Source organism: Episyrphus balteatus, chromosome 3, assembly GCF_945859705.1.
Source record: "Episyrphus balteatus chromosome 3, idEpiBalt1.1, whole genome shotgun sequence".
Classification (NCBI taxonomy): Eukaryota; Metazoa; Arthropoda; class Insecta; order Diptera; family Syrphidae; genus Episyrphus; species Episyrphus balteatus.
The window spans coordinates 59086861-59102349 of NC_079136.1; the positions used below are offsets into that span (position 1 = coordinate 59086861).

Consider the following 15489-nt stretch of genomic DNA (forward strand, 5'->3'; position numbering starts at 1 on the left):
CCCACCCTTTGGAAAAACTCGTTTATCTTTCCTATCCATAAAAAAGGCAGTAAAAATCAAATTTCCAACTATCGCCCTATAGCCAAGCTCTCCTCTATACCCAAACTTTTTGAAAGTCTCGTTTATGACGCCCTGTACTTCCATTGTAAGTCCGTCGTCTCACCACTTCAGCATGGTTTCCTAAAAGGAAGATCTACAACGACGAATCTTTCTCAATTCGTCTCAACAACGCTGTGCGCTCTAGAAAAAGGTCATGAAGTCGATGTCATAACAACCGACTTTAGCAAGGCGTTTGATAAGATTAGCCATCAAATCATTTATTTAAAATTAAAAGCCTTAGGTTTCCCACCATCTTTTATTACTTGGGTGAAGTCCTACTTGGAGAATCGTGTTTATAACGTTATTTTCAGATGTGCTGTGTCCAATCCCATCTTTGCCACGTCAGGTGTTCCTCAGGGCAGTCACCTTGGACCTCTTTTATTTATTTTAGCCATAAATGATGTAACCAGTATTATAACCAACTCCGAACTTACTATCTATGCAGATGATATAAAGATCATTAAGGTAATCTCTTCCTCATTAGATTCTTCTTTTCTTCAAGAAGACTTAAATTCTTTCCTTATATGGTGTGAACATAATTTCTTAGAACTAAATGTGAACAAATGCCAATCAATGACTTTTTCTCGCAAACGTCTACCATCCCCTCCTAGAATTTATCATTTTCGAAATGATATCATTCCCGTTGTTACCTCAATTCGTGATCTCGGGATTGTATGTGACAAAGAGCTCAATTTTCGGGCTCACATTGATCAAATTATTGCGAAAGCAAACTCATCCCTTGGTTTTATCAAGCGCTGGTCAAAAGAATTTTCCAATCCCTATGTAACCAAGACCTTGTACATCACTTTCGTGCGACCTATTCTTGAGTATGGCAGTCAGGTCTGGTCCCCCTATCAAATAACCCAATCCCTCAGAATTGAAGCAGTGCAGCGTAGGTTCCTCCGTTTTGCTTTACGCAGTTTCCCATGGTCAGACCCTCTTATCTTGCCCCCTTACGAAAATCGTCTTCTTTTAATTGATCTACCTACCCTTGCCAGGCGCCGTGAGATAGCAGACATTCTTTTCGTCCATCAAATTATTACCGGTACCATCGATTCCCCAAAACTCCTTGAGTTGTTTTCCATTAATACAAACCCACGCAACCTTAGATCAGTCCCTTTTTTTCGTCTCCCCACTCATCGCACCAACTATGGTCATTTTAACCCTATCACTAGAATGCTACGCCTTGCCAATAGTGCACATAACATCCTTGACTTTAATAAGAGCCTATCATCCCTTCGAAAAGAACTATATGTCTCCTTACCTTAATCCTCTAATTAATTTGATTATTTTTTTGTTTGTCATTAAAATTTTTGTTTTTTGACCTGTACATAATGTATATATATATATTTATTTTATTTGTATTTATATTTTTATATTTTAATTTGTAATTATTTTTATTTTTATTTGTTATTCATATATATTGTTTCGCTTGAATTAAGTCAGATAAATAAATAAATCTCGAAAACTGGTAAAAAGAGGCATTTTCGATTTTCTAACGGGATTATCTCAAAAACTTGATGTGATAGAATTTTTTTGACTTCGGATTCGAGCTCAGCACACCAAAATCCTATAGAAAAGTATACCTTGGTTTCTGTAACAAAAAAAAAGTTTAATTTTGTTGACCAGTGTTATTCGTTTATCGTAAAATTAGATTAAAGAAATATTTCGGTGAAATGTCCAGCTTGCCATCTTCTCAAGTCCAAAATACATCAAAATAATTGGTGTATTTTTTGCGCTTTCGTGATATACATTTTTAATATGTATAAAAAATACACCATTTGCTCGTATATAATAAACTCCGGTGGTTAAAAAAATATACCGATTTTTGGTGTATAAATGGCGCTAGTGGTATATTAAATGATCTGGTTTTTGGTGAAAATTATCCCTTTGAAATTGAAAAATACACAATAAATCTATGGATAAAATACATCATTTAAATTATTCTGATTTAAAATTTGAGCCAAAGTTTATTTTTTCAATCAAACAGTTTGATGAATTCTAATTCACACCATTTCTTATGAAATAAATGAAAATGAATGTTTATTCACTTTCATAATATTGCCATAAGAAACTAATGGTTAAATATGAATTTGTTTGCCAAATTTAAAAACGAAACACATTCTGTCTACTAATTTCAGATACTACCCCCTATAAAAATCGAGCGCTTCAAAAATGTCAGTGAATTAATGATTTTTTTTTTTCGATTTTAAAGATCAGTTTTTCAAAAATTATAATTTTTTTTGTTTTTTTTCATTTTTTAGAAGAGTTCTTTTATAATATAATATACCGAATCGAAAAAACCATGAATGCGGGATAATTAGGTCGATAAATATACTATTATAGTAAAATAATTAATCGATGTCTTCTTTTTTTAAATGGCGGCCATTGAAAAATATGTCGTGTCCCACTTTTGCATTCTGGTGAATTTTATGTCCACAGGGTGTACTTCCTACACCAAAGAGAGTGTACAAAATATACCGTTTTGGTTGATTTCAGAATCGAATAATTTTATGCACCATTAATGGTATATTATAAAAACAACTGAATATCGGTGTATTTTTTGCACGGAATCTTAAAAAAATGTTTAAATTTTTTACAGAAAAGACAGTGGTATAATTTTTATACCAATAATTTTGAGAAATACACCATATTTTTTCAATTTCCTCAATTTTACACAAAAATTAATGAATTTACACCAATTTATACACCAGTGTGCTACTTGAGTTCCCCCGTTTAGATTTGTACTGGTATTTTTATTGGTAGAATTTGTCTATTGTGAATAAATAGTACTTTTAGTACAAATTAAATACTGAACCCTTTAAATAAAAACATAAACTTAATGAAGACACAAATAATTAATTTAAATACCAATTTAAATAAATTGCCCGCCAAACATTATGGACACACAATTGATTACTTTATCAAGCACCACATCCAATTAAACCAGGAAGTCGCCAAACAACTAAAACACGTAGGTATAAGTACATCTTTCGTTGCAATAAAAATAATTAAGGAAATGTAAGCGAATTCACTTTGCAGTCACATAAAATATGTAATCACGATATGAATTTTTTTTTCAACTGCACAACCGCCATAATGTTATTTGAGAGGATACCTAGTACCTAGTAGGTATAGCAAACGTAAAAGGCCACACCTTATGCACGTCAAAAAAAAGTTAGGTACGACAGCGTTGTGATAGGTTATCAAATTGAAAAAAAAAATGCTTAACATGAATTTGGAAAATAGAAAAATTAATTTAGGAAATATTTCAAGAAGATTCTTTTAAGCATAATCTAATAGGCTTTGGTGAAAAAAAAACTTAACAAAAACTAACTTTTTCATATAATCATTTAGAGTTCAGACAATCAAAATGCTTACAATTTCGCTAATCTAATGGAATAAAAGAACAGTTTCGATAGAATAGAAATCCTGATAAAAATGCCGATTTACCCCCATTTTCCCTTACCAGTATCATCCCGTTTTAGATTTCTTAGCTGTTGTAATATTTCTAACGATGCGATGATGCTAACGTATATGAATGTAATTTAATAGGAAAACGGTCAGAAGAAAATGGTTTTCCAAAAATTATAAGAGGGAGGTTATTCAGGTATTCTCCTTATTCACCCTTTTATTCCCGTCTTCTACCTTTTTTTTATAGAAAATTGTATAAATGTGAAATGAAATCGATTACCTTGTGGAAAAGAAAGTGTGTGCAATAGTGGTAGGTTTAATTTATTATTTGTATCAATACACATACACATAAGAACCATGCTAACTCCCCCGGGTTATTTTTCCTTTTTTTATTTAAAAAAAATCGAAAAATAAAATCACCGCATCGTCATATATATAAGAAATATACCTACAAAATGTTACTTTTTTTTTACATTTGAAGGTATGTATATAGAGTGAAAGTGTGATGTTCGTTCAACATTACTACCCTATAACCAAAAAATCAACCCTCAAAGATTTCTTCTTCCCATTTTTCTTTAATTTTTTTCTTCAACTTCTCTTTTTTTTTTTGTGTAAGGGTAATTCATTTTATTCCGGTAGTTCCCTGTGGATATATCTAAGCGATATACGAATAGAAATGGCTGAAGAAATGTGATATAAATTTATGTTTTGACATTTTTATGTGAAGAATTTTGACATTGGCATTAGATTGGCATATTGAAATGTGTTGAATGAGATATTGGAGTACCTCTAAAGTACATTTTTGTGTGTAGGATGAAAAAAGAAAATCGCAACTCAAAGATAATAAAATGTAAAGTGAAATTACCACTTTATTGTCAGATTGTCATGAGTTGAAGACGAGAGTATAGGTATGCAAATATATAATTGAATGTTAGAAGGAAATAGAGGAACAAATTGTTAAAGACTTAAGTAGGTAGGTATTTTCTAGCATGATGCTTGAATAGTGGGTAGGCTTACCTATATAATGTTAATAAAAAAAAAATGGTTACGGAGTGGGAAAATGTAGGTAAGTTTTTTCTTAATCTATGGAAGTTGAGAAAAATCCACTTGAACAAGTTCTATTAAAAAAGGTTACAGAAGTGAGATATTTTTGTGAATTTCAACCTAACAGAACTATTTTAACTGAAATTTTGCCAGTACCTCTACAAATATTTTGATTCTAGGTACAGTTTATGGTTATAAGATATAAATCAGAAAGACATTTTCTACAGTTCAATGTTTTTTAAAAACTTTTAGTCAAAAAGAATCTTCATTCATACAAAATTGAGCTCCAATTTGCTATCTTTTGATTCGATTTAAAGCCGCCGATAAAATATTTTTGAAACCTCATTTTCATTTTTAAACGTTAAATTAATTTTATAGATTAAAATTATTAACACTTTAATACCAGAAGCTTTGTTCGAGTAAATGAATATAGCCAGCTTGAAATGCTTCTAGTAATTTAACTGACTTCATTGTCTTCACAATACAAATATTTGTGTTAACTACTGACTGCTACTGACCCCTATTTTCTAGCTAAAAAATTAGCTTTTAAAAATTCAATAAAAAAAAGTCCTAAATTAAAAAAAAATTGCAGAAATTTTACTTTAAAGTCTGTTTTTGTATTTGTATTTGTTAATTCAGAAAACATTGGTATAGTAAAACATTATTTAGCTTTTTAAAGAAATACTAAGTACCTACCTACAATACGTTTATAAGAAATAATTATACCTAGGTAGGTACAAGTTTTGCAAATGAAAAATCTAAAACTAGTGTTTTTTATAATAAATTAAAACATGAAATTTTAACATTATCATTATTATTAATTATTTTTTTTTTTGTTATTTAAGCTCAAAATTTTCAAAAAAATGAATTTTTATTTTTTTCTAAAAATTATAGGTTTTGTAAACCAACGTTATTTTGTTGGAAAAAAAATTAATTTTTGTGGCTCCGATCAGTATTTTTTTTTTAAACCAATGCTGAAATGCTGAAAAGTTTAAAACTATACTAATTACAAAGATGGAAAAAGCTTCACGGAATTTTTTCTCTCGGAACTCTATTACCTTTTTATTTATTTAAATATTTTTATCTTCCACTTATATAATTATATTGCTAAAATCATTTGATAAATTGATGCCTCACTTCTTGATAAGTTGACAGAACAATATTTTTAAAAGAAAGGAATAGTTTTTCATTTAAATTACCACACAAATTTGATTGTGATGACTAGGCCTAACAAAAATTACAAGACTTCAAAAACATAATGAACGAAAACAAAAATTAGAAAGAAAGATTTTATTTTTTCTTGTTCTTGTTGGGGGTCTTAATAATTACCATAACTAACCTCAAAAATATCAGTTTTTTTTTTGTTTCGTACCCGCCTCTATAATCCTGAGTTATGGTTTTTCCCAACTTTAAGTTTGACTTGAATAATTGTTGTAGATATCTTAAATTTAAAACTTCCCTAAAAGGTATCAGTTACACAATTGGTTTTGTTCTTATCCAACCAAAAAACTAAATTTCCAAAAAAAAAATTCCAAGACAAGAAAAAAATCCTCGAAAAATACAAAGATTTTAAATTTCTACTTTCTATATTTATTGAATATAACGTGTGAAAAGGCATATTGCCATCCAGGTAGGTTATATTTCTTAATAAAAGAAAAAAAAAAATGGAATTGTTCAAAAGGATTGTATACCCTATCTATCTTGTCTACCTAAAAGAAGAGAAATTTTCATATATTATTTAAAAAGTATCAACGAATTTCTAGTTTTTTTTTTTTTTCTATCAAAGAAATTTATATAAAAATTAAATGCAAGAGAGAGGGTTTCATTGTTGAAAGACAGAAAAAAATACAAAAAAATGTCACCATGGTTCATAAACAACGATTTTTTTTTTTGGATGAACGCAGGTACATGATTACCTACATCAGGGATTTTTGTTTTTTTTTTTGTGTTTTAATTTGTTTCATTTAAGATTGAAACTTTCACATTAACTCTATACCCTACCTCTTTGACTACCTAAATACAAATTCAAGGACACTATGTAATAATTTTAAAATAGAAAGACGCGAGTCTGAATGCGCATAAAAAAAGAGTATTTTTTTGAAGAAAAAAAAAATGAACATCCTTTCTAAATGAGAGGGTTGATTCTAGACAAAAAATTACCGATTTCAAGGACTCGAAAATCCTTGAAAAAGAAACATATTTGTTTTGAAGACATATTTTTAGAAATTAACAAAATAAACATATTTTTTTTTTTGTTATTATTTCACTGATGGAAACAATAAAGAAACAAACAAGTCAGTTAATCACTTACCATTGAAATCTCCACAGACGACACGTTCGAAAGGGCTACCCATCCAATCTGGAAAATACAAACAATTTTTTAAAAAAATATTAGATAGATAATAAAACTTAAATTCAAGGTCATAATATGGACAGTAAAAAAAGGGCTAGTAATTTAGTTCAGCTTGATTTTTACCAACTTCAAGGAAATTTTTATTTTTCTTTTGAATTCCTTAACTCAAAATCTGTTAAACATTTCATAACATTTTCTAAGGTGTTTTTTTTTTTTTTTTCTAAATGTTTGCTTATTTTTTTGTTCAACTTTTTTTAATTACGTGCTAACTTACAGAAAACAGTATAACAAATCAGAATCTTATCAATCACCGCCGCAGCACACACGAAATAATATTTACATTATAAGATTTCTTACATGAAAAAAAGTTGCATATTTAAATACCTTCACGGATTGATCATTGACCAATCAAATGGTAATTAAAAAGAAAAAAGTTCCTATAGTATGATTCAAATAAATAAACTATGTCGGTGAACTAATTTTCTTCTTTTTAAATTTGTAAACAAATTCATTGCAGAGATAGCCTTTGTTCAAAAGAGATATAAATTTATTGAAATACCTACAATTTTGAAAGAGCTACAAAAGTTCTGATGCGCGAGTGCTGGTTGATCTATGTAGTCAAATCGAATTGAGTTTTTAAATACCTTTCTATATGTATACAAGCTATTAATTTTATTTTTAATTCACAAAAATTGAATAATAAAATTGATGTTATATTTTTTCTTCGGAAATTAGCCGCACTTATAAGTCAAGTAGTATTGTTATTTTTATTGTTTAATGGGATCGTAAAATATATTATAAAAGAATTAATGAAACATAAAAGATGTTTCAATACCTATTATTTGAAATGATGAAGTCTATTAATTTGTTTGAATTGAATTAATGTTTCTTCAAAATGTGCTTCATTTTCTATTTTGATATACCTATTTTGTGGTTATGCTAAAAATTTATTATTAAAATACATACATATAATCTTCTATCTTGTTTTGTTTTTCATTTTAATGCTTAGTTTTGACATATTTTACTAAATTTTTCGCTTCAACACCTAATGCAGGTACGTACTTAGTTGATATAATCACATTTTATCTTGTAATACCACGATTTCTTAACATAAGTGTAACGGGTGTGACTTTAAAAATCGAATCAGTCGGCTCCTGCGACTTGTAGAAGCCATTTTGTAACTTTTGGAATGAAAATTTGTCGATTTCGTATTCTAGTTATAGGAAATAAGATATAACGTTTTGAAGGAAACATTTATTTGAACGGGTGTGACTTACAAAATTATTTTACAGAAGTTTTAAATCCAGATTTTTGAAACAGAAAATCATATATATTTGCAGGGTGTTGGAAGACAAAATTTTTGACTTTTAAAAACACATTCAGCATTTGGAAAGCGTATTTTGAAAATTTACAGAATTATGATCCAGAAGATAGTATTTCTATTTTTAGAAAATTATCAATTTTTTAGTTTGCTTAAATTGTCTATATAAAAAAGAAGATGCACAAAATCGTCCCTAATCCTAAAAATTCTGAAAGCAACAGCCGAAAACGACGGCAATGTCAAGAAACATTTTTACGTTAACCCCTTTTCATCATTCACGTTGTTTTCGAGTTTTTTTTTTTAATTCGAACTGAATATCTTAAATAATACAAATTTTACGACCTCAATTTTTGGGAGCAATATTTGAACACTTTCCTTAGTTTGAAAGTTAAAAAAAAAAATATAAAAACTTTAAAAATCGAAAAAGGAGGACAAGTACCAATTTTTTGTTTTCGGTCCCTAACATTCGAAATTTATTGAACTTAGAGATTCAAAAACTTTTAAACTCCGCAACAACTATTAAAAAATCAATTTTCGAAACAAAAAGGGCTGAGTAAAAAACGGTTCTTTGGCTCTAAGACCCTCAGTTTTAAAAATTTTTGAAAAAAAAATTTTGAAAAAAATTCGGAAACAATCGGGAACAACTTTCAAAAATAACAATTTAAAAAAAAGGGTATTAACTTCACAAACTCTCAAAGTTTCAATGTAATAGAAAGCTCTTTAATGTGGTCTTAAGATATGAATTATAGAGATTGTTTCTTCTTTTTTCACTGCAGCGGAGTAAATGATAAAATGTCTCCCTTTCTTGCTGTAAAACTTATCCTCAGAACCTTTGCAGAGGACTGAGTTATTTCTATATAGATTTTTCACATGATTTTGTGATCAGTGAAAAAATTATTTTGGAAAAAAAAAATTTACCAGAATAGAAACTAGTCTTAAATTCTACCTAAATTCCCGTAATGAAATAAAAATATTCTCACCCATATTTCTTTGGCGCCGGGTACAAAGGTGTTAAGTCAGAAAATGTAGTTTTGAGGAAAATGAAATTGAAATTTCAATTTTTGTTTGTAAATCTGAATATTATTATTTTTAAAAAGTAATGATGCAGAAACATCATTTATAAGATCTATTTTAATATGCATATGCTGTTGACCTGAAAATGACCGTTTTCTAAAAAAAATTGTGTTGACTTAATACTTTAGAGCCATTTAGTCTTCAAAAATAAACTTGGTCCAAAGGTGTTAAGACAAGAAAAATCTTTGTTTACATTGATAACAAGGTTTGATTTATAAAAGAAAGTTGGAAATATTAGTGTGATTACTTACCAAATGTGAAAATTCTTTTTCAAACAATATAATACTGTAGAAAAATCGCTTTTCGTTTTTTTCTACCTGTTGACTTAACGCTTTAGGATCAATTTTTTTGTTTAAAAATTAAAAATGAATGCAAAAACAAAGGCGTTAAGTCAACTTAAGCCCTTAGTACCATACAATTAAAAAAAAAATTGACTTAAACCCTTTGTACCGAATCATTTCTAACGGAAGGAGATACGCTAGATCTATGTCGATATGACCAAACGAAGGAGAAAAAAAAACTGACTGAAGTCCAATAAAAATCCGAAAATCGATTTTTTTGACTTAACCCCTTTGTACCCGACATCAAAGATTTATAAGTTACATATCTGAAGAAATAGACTCTAAAACCAAAGAAAAAGGACAATATTTTTATAGTAACGAGTAAAAAACTTTAATTCACCACTGTAGACCAACGCATTGTATTTTTTTTTAACCCAGAATCACGCTATTACAATTAAAAGAAAAATAAATCAATTTAAAAAAAAATTCATAAAAATTAATAAATTAATGCTGAATTTAAACTACAAAACTATCAGTAAAATACTAAAAAACGCACAAAACAATTTATCCGAGTTCAATCCAGCCATAACATTGCAACAACAAATATACAAAAATACAACAAAAAAAACACTTGAATTGTTTAATTATAGTAAAAATGTGCATCTATCTATTTTTATGTTGGCGCTGATGTGCATTAGAGTGCAAATAAATTAAAACACTTTATTGAGTATTTGCGCGCATTAAAGTGTGTCACTGGCAGCGGTAGCAAACGCTGCGTTGTTGTGCTGTAGGGGGTATCTTATATTCATATGCAATATGCAATTGCATATTATTATTCTTCAATTTGTATCTAAGTGATTATTTTTTTTTTTTTTATTATTTTTTGTTTAATAATAAAATTGAAGAATATCTTTGCTTCGAACAGAGAGCGTGGTTGTTGTCTTTTAATATTAATTTAGTCATGGTCTTTAATTTGACTTTTCTATACCTATTATACATGTCTACATGGGAAAGATTCAGTGGACACTGCGCATAGACTGCATTTTTTTTATATATGCCATTGCATGTAGGTACCCAGGAACTGAAGTATCTTTGTGTATATGTTTGTTCAAAGAATATGTTTTAAAAATTTTAATTAAAAAATGTAGAGCAGATTTTTCTTAATAGGTACACATTCCTAGATAAATATAGTAAATATGTATAGGAAGAAAATGTTGTACTTGAAAAGAATGAATTTTAAGAGGAAAATCCTTCACATGCATAAAAAAAGTCTTCGTATATAAATTAAAGTAAAATGTATCTATGCAAGGACATGCGCATATTGAAGTGCATCAGTGATGTTTAAAAAATGACCATACAGACAACATACAAATACATATATAGAAAATCTTCTTTACTGGGAATGACTAATGAATTTGAATTTATTTCTGGTTCATAAAAATAGTCTTGTTAAATAAATTAATTTGCGCGGTCAAGATTGTCTAAAATAGAATTTTAAATCAATATCACCAGATGTTGATTTTTAATTAATAAGCAGAAATCAACTTTTAGTTAATATGAAATAATATATTTTATTTAAGAGGAGAAACAACTTATAATAATGTTTAAATAATATTTATAAATTAGAAGGTAACAAAAATCTATAAAAATAATTCAAGTCTACAGCTGTTTTATCTGAGCTTTGGTCTGCATAAGGTCCAAAGAAATTTTAAATATATTTTAAAAGTTTCTTATAATTTTTTAAATATTTTGATAAAAAGACTAAAAACTAATATTTTCTATATCTTTTAAATAAAGGTTGTTCGAAATTTTATCTACAGAATTTGTTTTTACCATTTAACTCTTGGTAGTGTTTAATTTTTCGAAGATTTTTTTTTTCACACTAATCATTTTTACTAGAAAAGAATCTAATTTTGTTGCTGTAAAAAGTTCTAAAACACTTGCAAATAGGCTAATATTTTTTATTGGTGAAAAAAATTGGCCGCTAATTTCTTCCAATTATATGAAGCAACATCTTGAAATATTCCTTTCGAAGAAAATAAGTTTCCGTTACGTGACAAATAAGTTGCCTTAGTCCCGATTTTTCAATCGTCAGTTAGACTATCAGAAGAATAAATTTCAATATAAAAAATTTTATTCCTAGGAATAATCTCTATCTGAGGTTTATATGACTATTGAAAAATTGGCCCTTAATGTATAAATTGATTTAAATAAACATTTCGTTTTGTGTACTTGTGTATTTTTTTGTATATAATAATTTTTTAAGTATAAACTAAGAAATTTAAATTGAGGCATTATTTATTTGAAAAGGCATAATTTTTTTCAAGTGAGGCATAATTTTGACTGAAATTTTGACTGAATGGGTTGGCAACGCTGCGTTACCGATATTAATAAAAGTTATTCTTATACGCAAATAGTACCGATACCTTCTACTGGGACAGTCTTGATTTTCTATTGAAAGGCTTTACGATAAGTTTGTAATTATGTATCGCAATTTTTAATGATATGCGCTGTTCCCCACGACGCGGACGACTGTTTGTAAGCCTATCCAAACATTGACACATAAGAAAACCCTTTAACCTACACAATTAATCAAACAACAGAATGTACTCCGAGAGAAAATAACGCAAGATAACTCTTCTTCTGGTAAATTTAATCACAACAAAAACATTACTTTTAAAAAAGAGCCAAGTTCTCCTATGTTAAAATTATGCTGGCACAAAAAGTATTGAGATATTTAAAGGTATACCAAGTTCTAAGTTTGGGTTCAAATTCGTATCAATAAAATTTTGAGAAAGATGATAAGTCCGAGACTTATACTGTTTTTGATACCAAAGAAAGAAATACTTCGAGTAGCTGTAAAATCGGATACTTCATATTTTGAAGACAGACGTGGTTATCGCTAGAGTACACATTTAGTCAAAAAAACGAATTTTGAAAAAAAGTGGACTTATCATGTTTTGCAAATAAATGATTCAGTTGTAAAACAGTTTTGTTATAATATTAGCCCACTAAGTGAATTTCTGTGAGTGAGGAGTATACATATATAACTTTGATTCCATGTGTGTACATGTGGAAGAAGAAACTGGTGTCTTCAACAATCACAGATGATGTTAACTTAATTTCTATGGCTCGACAAAATCGATATATCATATAGAACCTACGCAACGCTTAAGGTTGAGAAGAAGAAGAAAATTTGCTGCAAAAATAGACCTTAAGGGAATATACTTTAATGTCTAGGTAGTTTGTAATGAAGAAAAAATTCCACTTCATTTAAATATTGAAAAGAAATACGAAAATTGTATTTTTCTTACATTTATTTTTTTAGGTAACAAAACTTTAAATAAATAAAAAATAAAGCAGATACCAAAATCATCAAAGCTATGTCACGTTTAAAAAAAAATCATATCTCTACCTTATAGCAAGCTATTACATACAAGTCACCTCGAGACAATATTAAGTATTAAATATAAAATTTTTTTCTTTCTTTGTCATTTTCTGTGTAGTAAATTTTCATGAGCACGAAATTTTGACATAAATCACCATCATAATTCATAGGGCTTGAGAGTTTCCTACACTCGCAGTGAGTTAACTTTAGTTCTTTTTTTTTGTTGTTGTTGTAAAGTATAGACCCAGCCATGTTGGTGTGAGCTAAGTTTATAAAATAAATTTAACTCTGGGTAAGATACAAAAGTATCTCAAATGAAAAAAAAGATTAAAAAAAAACTCAACCATTCATGCTGGTATCATATGGCTTGTCTGTCCATTCACCCATGACCACTCCTATCATAAAGTTTACTCTTTTTGACAAACAAGGAAATTCAGTATGAGTGTCAATTTAAAGATTTTTTTTCTTCTTCGGTAAGATGCCTTTTTTTGTTTGGTTTAAAAAAAAAATAAAAGATTATTTATTAGAGTTTAAATATTCATTGATTGTCAATGTAAATTACAATTACTATCAATATTTTTTTTTTATAAGAAAATTTGAATTTTAAATTTAAAAATAAAAAAAAATTATGAACGAAATTCAAGTTCAACATCGTCACAAACTAATTAAAGAGAAATATTTTCCATACACGTTCGACAAAAGTCCACCATTTTTGATATGATAGATCAATGATGCCAAACAATGAATCAATCAAATTATCGTAAAAATGTAATAATAAAGTTAACAAAAAAAAAAAAAAAATCGAAATTGTTTATTTAATTGATTTTAATAGCGATCATAATTCTTTTTTTTTTTTTTACTGTGCCTAGCCTTTTCATTCTTTTTTGTTTGTTTTTTTTTTTTTTTTTTTTTTTTTTGAGAGTCTTCTGGTGACTATCAAAATCGGCTATAATCTAGGAAGAAGGCAATCTTAATTATCTCAAGGTCACATACGGTAGTTGTTGTTGGGTATTTATACCGTATCCATATCTCCTCTAAGAACAAAAAAATATATACACAATAATGATGAATCTTTACGAATTGAAGTAAAAGATACTCTTTGTCGATTATAAGAAAAAAAAAAAAAAAATCATCACAGAGGGTGATATGAGAGGCACTATAACTTGGATTGAGAAAAAAAAAAGTAATAAAAACCAACATAATGGCTCATTAAATTTATATTTTATTTTGAATGAATTTATATATTTTTTTTTTGTTTTGTTATCGGCAGTAAAACGAACAAGAGATAATGATTTAAATTAATTTTGCTATTCATATATTTTTTGTGATCATTGTATCGCTCTATTGAATTTGAAAATATGTGATCATTTTTTTGATTTAAGAAAAAAAAACTTTATTTATTTAACAAAATTTCAAAAAAGTTATTCGAGAAAGTGTTTAAATTATAATACTAATATTGGGTGTTGGCATATATAAAGTTATTGAAAAATTCGATTGATTATGCGATTAGCTGGGACTATAAAAATGGTACTAATGGCGTGTCCATCACATTAGCTGGTCGTCAAAAAAATGTTTATGAATATTTTTTTTATAGATAGTCAGCCATTGATAAAATGTTAAATGGCACGTAGTTAGTTACATAAAAAAAAGATTGAAACTTTAAATCTTTTCTATGGATGTAATCTTATTATTAACGGTTTTAAACTTAAATAGTAACAAATTTTGATCACTTTTGAATTCAAACCAATAGTCCAGTCGAAAAGAGTTTCGTTTTTGCAAGAAGAATAAAATAGTGATTTTATTGATTAAACTCTATTATTAGATTTAATTTAACGTCAACCATTTTGAATAGGGGCGTTCATCTCGGGGATAACTAATTTTGGAAATTCGTGTTTGACTAAAAACTAAATTGGTTTCTATATTACCTAGGTACCTTTTGTATTTATCAGGCAAGAATTAAAAAAAAAGAGTGTGTGTACACATGTACACGCGACTGAAGTTATACTTCTCATTCAGTATATGTAAATGAATTTCATTTGATATTTTTAATTTCTATTATGAAGTAATTAATCCACACTTAGTTTTTTTTACATTTTTATCAAGTGAACAATAAATTAATTCTTTCATCCTCCTTGCGTCCATGTAATTTTCAATTTATTCTGTGAAATTTACTCATGTTGTGGGGTTCAGACCGTACGGTATATGGTTAACGAAAGTAAATGAATTGCGCATAAAATGTGCAATATGGTAATTTTATGAGAATTGTGTGTGCTTCAGCACTAGTAGTAGCAATATGGAACTGGCAGGGTTGCTACAAAGCTCAAAAGTTCACAGCCCAGCTCAAATTTTGAGCTAGCTCACTTTTGAGCTATGTACCATAGCTCAGCTCATTTGAGCTGAGCTGAAAGTGAGCTGAGCTGATGGTTGAGCTGAGCTGTTGGGTATGCTGAGCTGTCGGTGAGCTGAGCTGTTGGGTGAGCTAAGGTAAAGTGAGCTGAGCTGAGCTGTGATGGGT

At 28.5% G+C, this 15489-nt stretch overlaps 1 protein-coding gene across 3 annotated transcripts in view; it reads right to left on the bottom strand.

Moving 5' to 3' along the window:
• LOC129915557 (homeobox protein abdominal-A) overlaps positions 1–15489 on the bottom strand; it is a 63017-nt gene that overhangs the window by 33867 nt on the left and 13661 nt on the right. For all 3 annotated transcript variants that reach the window (XM_055995157.1, XM_055995156.1, XM_055995158.1), the window contains one exon: positions 6869–6916. In XM_055995157.1, coding sequence (XP_055851132.1) covers positions 6869–6916 — 48 coding nt within the window. The remainder of the gene's footprint in view (positions 1–6868; positions 6917–15489) is intronic.